The 9,084-nt window shown below is 41.8% G+C and overlaps 1 protein-coding gene across 2 annotated transcripts in view; it reads left to right on the forward strand.

The window, feature by feature from the left end:
• Positions 1–9,084, forward strand: part of LOC102380984 (sericin 1-like) — a 43,908-nt gene that overhangs the window by 29,471 nt on the left and 5,353 nt on the right. For both annotated transcript variants that reach the window (XM_006021495.3, XM_025201475.1), the window contains 5 exons: positions 530–551; positions 1,210–1,234; positions 3,445–3,483; positions 6,559–6,660; positions 7,985–8,096. In XM_006021495.3, the coding sequence (XP_006021557.1) occupies positions 530–551; positions 1,210–1,234; positions 3,445–3,483; positions 6,559–6,660; positions 7,985–8,096 (300 nt within the window). The remainder of the gene's footprint in view (positions 1–529; positions 552–1,209; positions 1,235–3,444; positions 3,484–6,558; positions 6,661–7,984; positions 8,097–9,084) is intronic.

Raw genomic sequence — 9,084 nt, forward strand, 5'->3', positions numbered from 1 at the left:
CCCTACTAGAGTTAAGGCACAGCCCTACAAATTGAGCAAAATCCCCCTTTAGGAACGTTGTCTTTGATACCTGCAAGGCACTTAAGTAATAGCCCACTGTGTATTATGCACTTGAGAGAACCAAAGGATAAGATGTTACATTCAGAGAGCACCACTTTCAGCTGTATTACTCAGTGATGGTAATCGTCTCCTGTCATGAGGGGGAGGGGAGATGGGCAGGAAAGGAGAAGAATGCCACTTGCCATTGGGATCCATACCAAGGCACACTCGAGAGAATGCTTATCTTGCAGTCTCTGTTCTTGTAGGTACTGTAGTTAGTGTGGATCCCACGACTGTCCTGCTTTTTCATGTCTCAGTGATTTGGGTTTTGAATTGTAACGGAACTTAGAGGTCTCTAGCTATTCCATCCTCCATGTTCTAATACTGTAGGCTAAAGAGAAACAGTGCATGTGCAGTTTTGACATCACTGTAAAAAACAAAAAACACTGGTCATATTTTGCTAATTGCTGTTTTCTCTAAACTTCTTTAGCATCATCAAAGAAGAAAGCAAGGTAGGGAATAAATTACATCAGCAATCCATTTAATGATTATAAAAGGTGTAGTGATATACAAGTAGTAGATCTGCTTTAATTCTTATTTTTTATCTTGAAATCTACTATTTGTTGGTAAAGGGAAATTCTACATTTTCATAGTTGTCTGCACTGGTTTTTTTTCTTGTATAAATTTCTCTTTGCCCTCCCTCACCATACAGATTCAAATATAATTTGTTGTTTCTTTTTGTGCCTATATGTCTTCCTGAAATATCGTGCTAGTTAAATACTTCTTAATAGTAGGATGATGCACTTGGGTATAGAGAAATTGCAGTTCAAATCTCAATGTGACCCTCATTCAACCTCATTCCATGTTAGCTGAAGAATATTGTAGTATTGCTCCAATAAGAGAAAAAATGCCTTCATTTTTGGACTTTTCCTTTGGCTGACCTGTAAAGGTCAGCCAATATAATCTGTCTCAGTAAGGGAAAATGTTTCTGGATTCCCTTGTTCCTCGTCTTGGCCCTAAATCCTGGAGCTCTTTGGTACTTCTGATGCAGCATACCTTATGGAAGCAAGTCAGGTCAACTTGTGACTTAACCTTTGTGCTAGATGCTATAAATTAAACTTCAGCCTCTACCCTGCTGCTTAGTAATTGTAAATGTTCTTTTTATTTAAGGTGGGAAAACAGTTACAAGCCTGAGGTATGTTTTGATAATCCTGCAAGTGTGTTAATGCTGTAGAACTAAAAGTGCTTGCTTATTTGCTAAATGTCTATATATAGTTTTGGATCCAGTTCTCATTTTATTATCACTTTATATATAATCACAATTATTTTATTATCATTTTATTTTATTATCATTTTATTATTTTATTTGTAAGAAACCAGCTAATGTGCAGTAACAGTAGACAATAGCTAATGTCTTTCAAGAAGAGAAAAAAATGTTTTGTAGAAGGGGAATGTAATTGCAGATGTTACTCATTTTGGCATCTCTATCTCAAGTTAAGGGTGATCCAGAGACCTCTCCAGATCAATCTTGTGCAGGTGAATTTGTTCTTGGAGCCCAGGCCAAAGGGGAGTCATTTTAAAGGCCTTCTGTACTGAATCCTTTTGGTCTTGGAATAGAAGAAAGTTCAAAAAGCAAGTTCTTTCTCAACGCTGAACCCTGAATGCTCTGAAAAGCACTTGCAACCAACAGTTTCTTTTGCCTTTTTTTAATTCTCTTGATGTCATTTTGATGCACAAAGATGTACTGACTATCCTGTAGTCAGTGTAGCATACCCTTTTAAAGCCAGGAGACCTTGGACCAGCCAAACATGAACAGTTAAGAGACCTAGTACACATGTAGTTGGTTAATTTTTTTAAGGGCCTCTAAGGTAATGATATCAAGCATATGGCCCATGGAGATGGGTCATCCAGCCAGCTTTCTTCTCTTTGAAACAGAAAGCAGGAAGGGGAACAGGAATCTCAACCGCTTGTAGGAATTGCATTCCCTTGCTAGCCTCATGTTGCTGCATGGGTAGCTGCTGACATGGCACCTACTGCAGGCACTACCAAATTTTAACATTCTCCATTGCCAGTGACCACAGACATTAGCAGCACTTGGCATTACGGGTGAGTTGCAGCAGGGGCAGTGTGGATACCTCTCCATTTTGCAGCAGCAGCTCTGGCTGTGGTGGTGAGCCTTTTTGCTGTAGTTGCTAGAGCCCTTGCAAGAGCCAGACAGAGTCCACCACAGCCAGAGCATGTGGCCTGCAGGCATCTGCATAACAGGAAATATGGCCCATGAAACAATTCTGGGTCTGACGCTGCCTCTAAGGATGTTGCTATGGGTTGGTGTTCCACAGAAAGAGCACAGTGCTGGGGTGAGCAGTCATTATTTCCTGGAGACGTTATTTGCCTCTCTTTGGAATTTTGTAGCTAGGTGGTACCAAGAGAGGATGGGGTTAAGCAAGACCTGGCAAGAAGGCTGTCACTGAAGGAGTTAAATCACCACAAGATTTGGGGTGGCAGTTGCCAGGGGTTGCAGCAAGGTTGAAAGTCTGCAGTGTCACTCCTGCAAGGGAACGTAGCAAACCAGGAATCAACACTTTTACACATCCCTTTCCCAGAGCGTTATTTATGAAGCTTGACATGATGTGTGATCTCAGGCTAACTAATTACCTTGCTGTGTTTGGTTCCTTATCATTGTAACTTAATCATTATTATCCATACCAATGAAATTAAATGTCTAAACTGAAGACCAAGACATAAAAGGTTTTCAGTCGTAGATGGTCAGATGCTACTTACGTGTGCCTAATAGATGAAACGGGTGTTTTATTAAATGCCCATGAGGTCAGATGGCATCCTGTGAGCATAACCCAGGAATCCTAGTGTAGCCTTCTGGCTTGTATAAGCCTTAAATTCAGCCTCACTGTGCTTGCTTATAAGAACAGTTTGACCAGTTTTTAAGGCATCTGTGCATTTCGGTGCTTTGCCCTCAGATGAAGTACTGTTTAGCGTTTCACTTTTAAAAAAAAAATTGGTGTTAACTTTTAAACAGTTATTTAACATTTTATTTAAAATTTATAATATTTAACAGTTAACAACACCCTTGCTTCTTTGTGGCCAGTATAAGATTGAAAAGGTAACTACTAAAAGGGAGGTTTTTTTTACATATAAATTTAGGCATTAATGTCTGTCTTTTAAATTTAAACTAATTGTTGTGCCAAATGGAAATATTCCCATTTTGCTGCCATATATTGCATAAGAAGGGTTTAAGACTATATATGACTTCTGTAAATTAGCACACATTTTCTGAAAAGTTGCTATATTATTGGGGGGGAAAAATTAAAACATCTTAATATTGCAGAAATGTATATCAAGTATTGTAGTAGTCAGCCCTTGATGTGCTGGGTTTTTTTTCTGTCACAGAATGATCCGGTTTGGAAAGAGAGAGCCCTACAATTCTTGGTATGTATACAGAGTGCACTTTGTCAAGATTTGGAAGGCTTTACACTGTTAAGAAACAAAAGGTAAAATGCATGAATGTGGCAGGGGGACACTACAAAGAGTACAAATTAATTTGATCAGTTATTACTTTGCAAATCAGCACTTCTTCAGATTGTATTTGATCCATTGTTAGAAGAGCAAAGGGCTGCTACAGTGTGAGTTGTTTCTTTTTCCTATTGCCTGTAATGTTGCGCATTACTTAACTTACATTTGGGATTGCCAGAGTTCAACTAAATAGAGCTTCACCTCTGCTTCTTATTGCAGAGTTCTAACTTTAGCAGTTAAATAGTTGTTTTTCTTGCAGAGTATTTTAGATAAGACCCTGGATGAAACGGTTAAATCTTAAGCCCTTCACAGTAGTGCCAGTTAGATATCTATTAGGGGTGTGCGAAGCGGACCCTATTCAATTCGGATTTGGCTCAAATCGGGGACACTGATTCAGTTTGATTCGGATCACTGTCCCCGATTCAATTCGACCTAATCTGAAGATTCGATTCTGATTCAGAGAATCAGAGACTGAGCCACAGACACGGCTTTAAATGTTTTTTCTACATACCTTGAGGCACCAGGCATGACTTGTGATTGCTGTGATGCTGGAGCTGGTGGAACGTCCCACAGGAGTATGGAGGGCCCTTATATATATTTTTGCTTGGGTTTTTCAGTTGGTCCCATTTGCTTCCATTTCTCATAACATGATCATCTTGGGGAGGCCATGTGATGCTATTTTTAAAGGGCCAAAAGTGTTTTTACTTACCATTTGTAAATTAATTTAAAAAAAAAAAAAAAAAACTTGCTAAATTTCAAGACTATTTTGTGATATTAAACAAGAAGTTCTAAAGACTTCTTTCACTAAGGCTGTCTAAAGCCTTTTCACTATGGAGGCTGCCAAAATGGATAAAACCAAGTCATAATAGCCAGCTATTGACCTACACATGTTTCCATTACCTGCGGGACTGAGATTTTACATTCTGTGGGGGAATACTAAACTATCTACAGTTTTGCCAACGTGTAAGATTGGCACTTGGATTTCAATGCGTGTTTTTATTAATCATTATTTTCTACTTGGCAGCTTTTGCAAATCCACATTGGTGTGTTTTGTTGGAATTTGCAGTATGATTTTTTTTTTTTTTTCTTTTTTTTTTTCTGGAGCTTGAAAACTGACAAATGAGGGGAATGAGGCTTCTATACACCAAGTTCCAAAAAACTACCAAAGCTCTTGACTTTTCCTTACTACTGGGCTTAATTTATTTCATAGAATGACTTGATTTTTTTTTTCTGTTTAATGAATGTTTCTGTGGTTAAGGCAGCGGTGTGCAATTATTTTGGACAGAAGGCAGTTGAAGGAGTTTTGGTGAGCTGTTGCAGGCCTGGTCAGCAGCACTCCTCCCCAGCCCACAGCAGCTCACCAAAACTCCCTAAGTGGCCCTTGTGTTCCACCAGTTGGATGGAATGGGACCACAGGCAGGCTGGGAGCAGGTGGCTGGGCTGCAATCAGGATTGTAGGGTTGTGACAGCATGGGGCTGGGGAGAGCTGCCATCTGCTCCCTGCATGTACCTGTGATGGGCACCAGTTCCGTGGGCAGGGGCTTGCAGGGAGCAAATTGTGTCTCTGCATTGGGCCCTGACCCTGTACTGTCACTGCCCGGCAGTCCTGGGGTCTCCATGCAGACAAGCTGGGACTCGCGCAGCAGAGCTGACCCGAGCAGGGTGCGGGGCCTGGGGCATATCCGCCCATGTGGGGCCCCGGACCCAAAGAAGTTGCTGCTGCCATTGGCGGCAGGGGTAGCAAGCGGCTGGACATGGAGCTGCTGCTCTACCTAGCTCCACCACTGCTCTGCCCAGGGCAGTTGCCCCAATTCACCACCCCCTTCCCACCCCACCCTCCCCATGACAGCCCTGCACACAGGCAGGGCCTGCTGCCAGGTGGATGGGATGGGGCCACAGGCAGGAAGTGGTGTCCAGGAACAAGGACATGCCGGTGGGGCCAGAGATCAGGATCACAGGGTGGTGATAACATGGGGCCAGGACCTGGGGCAGAATCATGATCCACTCCCCAGACACCCCTGCCTGCGGAACCTGATCCTGATTCCTGGCCTCACCCGCCCATCCTGCTCCCAGATGCTGTTCCCCACCCATCCACAGCCTCATCTTATCCGTCTGGCCACGTATCCTGCCCAGGTGGGTCCTGGCTGGTCTCTGGAGACGCTGCCCACCTACTCTGGGCACCCCTGGCAGTGGATGCGGGGTGGACAGGCTGGGGTGCCTGGGCAGCAGGGCCAGGTCCAGAAGGAGCTGCTACTGCAGGGACTGCTGGGAAATGGAGTCCTGCTGACATGCCACTCCAGCTCTGCTGTATGCCCAGCCACGTGCCACAACCCAGGCTGCCCTCCATGCCTAGGTACGGTGAGGGCAAGGGCTGTCTTCAGGCTGGACAAAATGCCTTGGCGGCCTGGATCCAGCCCACCAGCCATATTTTGCCCGTTCCTGGGCTAAGGTATAAACTTAACGCTATCCACTACCATTCACAACAGAACATCTGTGTATCTATCTGAAGTATGTAAGGCAATAGAAGATTAAGGGTAATTCTTTTATATAGTAAACTTTTATTCTCTTTTATTTGTGGCCACTTTGTGGATGGTGGTCTGTTCTGAGTATATAGCTTCATTTATTGGGTTAAATGAATGGCATGGGTCCATAAACAGGAAGCTATTAATCTTTAGTAAAACTTCAGTAAATACTCTACATAAAATAATTTTAAAAAGCGACTTGTGCTAAAGGGGAAGGATATACCAGTGATGATGTAAAAATAATTTTTATAAGAATTTGCTTTAGTCTTCCTAACGTTTGAGATTTCTTTGAAGGGGATTGTAGGATTAAAAAAAAAAAATTGAGCACAAAAATTGGTCTGTAGAATTGCATTAGCCTGGCATTTAAGAGTAAAAAGTTTTAACATAAGCTGTTTTGCATTTCTGTAAAGAAAAAGCTAAGATGACTTTTTTAAGCTTATTGAGCGTATGATTCTTTAACTTTTGACAGGAAACTTTTCGGATCACCTCCGACTCGGAAGCAACTCAAGTAGTTAGTATTACACAGAATCTGACAGAAGCTTTAAAAGCTTTTTGTGAAAAGAAAGCAGCTGTAAGTAATATAATACTGTCTTGATGGCCAGTTTTGTATTCTATTGTTCTGTTGGAGGGACTTTCCACTGCTTTTTTTTTTTCAACTCGCACCTTCCATTCACAGCAATTCTGACGCAGAATTTTAAATAAAAAGGCATGCATTTGTAATTTAGTTATAATTTGAAGGTTTTTTAATTAATTGCCTTGTAGAATGAGCATGACTTTTTTCCTTTTTTTCTTGTCATTTTTTTTTTTTCCCTTTCCATTCCATCTCTTCTGTTTTTCTCCCTGCATTTGCCTTTCTGTTGTAACCTGGCCAGTTTGGCTTCATAATACATTATGAAGAGTCTTGAGAATGGAAGAAAAATGGGAGATGAAGAAAAAAACTGTTAAGATTTGGGAGGGAAGTTGGGACTGCCAAAACCAGAATGAATTATTGCTGACTAAAGTGATTGTTCTGGTTATTTTCATCTTGTTGACACTTGGCACATTTTGACAAGCAGGTATATGGTCAACAGCTACTTAAGTTTGGTTAAATATTATAATAAGAAATACCAAATGATCTAAAATTAAAACTTGCTTACATCCATTCTTTTGCTGGAGATGTGTGTTCCTATATGTGCCACTCTATTACATCTGACATGTGGCTGTGTCAAGGGGCACAGAAACTAATCTCTTGGAATTTGGAGATATTCTCTTTTCTTCATTCCATCATTTTTTGGTTAAATGAGGCTCAACATATTACAAGAAGTAAAGTTGTTTTTTGGTGCTCTTTTATTGGAGCAACTGCATAGTTCAGAGAGGTGATAGACATGCTAAAGATGGTCATACGTAAGCAAACTTGAGCAACTTTTTTATTTTTTTTTTGGCCTTTCAGATTCTCTAGTTTTGCAGTAGACAAAGCAAGAAAGCTCATATCTCCTCTGCTTCCCAAATTTGCTGTGCGGAGGTCAACATAGTGCATGCATCCACACTTTTTGCTAGGAGAGGAGCATACATTTTCCAATCCGCTGAGCTGTTCTAAACTTTATAGGTATGCTGACTTGGTTTGCTCTTCCCACAGATTGGCTTAGACATCATAGGCAAACCAGGAAAAGAACTTATCCCGTTGTCTTGAAACAGCTTTGTGTTCTAAAAATATATGGGTGTTTTTTTTCCCCCTTATGTCTCTGGGCTTGTGAGCCTAATGTGTGGATGTGTGGGTTAATTTACTCTTGCCTAAAAATAATATTGCTAATGAAAATTTGGCATTCTACCAAGACAGTAATAATTGCTATTTTTGAAACATTAAGTCAACATTTTAGAACAGACTCTGAGGGTTTTTTGCCTTTTTACTCTTTTAGGTCAATTATGTTAGCAGCCTGAGGCCCTTGATGTCAATATCCTATGATCAGCTTGTAGCAGGAAAAGGCAGCCAAAAACAGAAGCCATATGGAAATTACCAAGGCAACTCAGGTACTTTGCAGAGTGTCTTTTGGTGAAAAATATTTTTAAGCAGATTTGAAGTCACAGTGCAGGTTATTTAATACCAAATCATGGTACTTCTCTGCTAGAATGCTGTATTTCTGGAGGTCCTCTCTAATATGGACTTGCTTCCAGTTTGTCTTATGGTTTGGTATAGAGTATTTGTATTTGATTTCTTAAAGCCTTCATGATATAAATTCTGACCATCTGAATACCTCTATATGTGCTATTAGTATGCCGCAATAACAGTTTCTTTGCCTCTGTTTTCTTGAACAGGGATTGGGATATCCCACCTACCAGAAGTAGGGACAATCTTGGGGATAGCTCTGTCAGGCCTTCAGTCAGTACAGATGTAGTTGGGGATCTTCTGGAAGGGCTAGACATTTTTAAATCTGCAGGTCCAGATGCCTTCCACCCAAGGGTGTTGAGGGAGCTGGCAGGGGTCATCGCAGAGCCCTTGGCCTGGGTGTATGAGCGTTTGTGGTCATCTGGCCAGCTGCCGGGGGATTGGAAACTAGCTAAAGTGGTCCCAATTTTCAAGAAAGGGAGAAAGGAGGACCCAAGTAACTGTAGGCCTGTAAGCCTCACCTCGGTGCTCGGGAAGATCTTGGAGAGAATCATCAAGGAGCACATCTGTGGGGGGGCCTGCAGGGGAGATCATGCTCAGGGGCAATCAGCATGGCTTCACCAAAGGCAGGTCCTGCCTGACCAACCTGATTGCCTGTTATGACCAAGTAACTAAATCCTTGGATGGTGGTGTCGCTGTGGATGTAGTCTTTCTAGGCTTTAAGAAGGCCTTTGACACTGTCTCTCACCCCATCCTCATCAGTAAATTAAGCGACTAGCATTGATGTCTACATAGTTGGATGGGTAAAAAACTGGCTGATGGGGCGCACCCAGAGAGTAGTGGTGGACAGGTCGTACTCAACCTGGCGAGATGTGAGCAGTGTGGTACCCCAGGGCTCGGTCCTCAGGCCCG

The sequence above is a fragment of the Alligator sinensis genome, unplaced genomic scaffold, assembly GCF_000455745.1.
Source record: "Alligator sinensis unplaced genomic scaffold, ASM45574v1 scaffold386_1, whole genome shotgun sequence".
NCBI lineage: Eukaryota > Metazoa > Chordata > Crocodylia > Alligatoridae > Alligator > Alligator sinensis.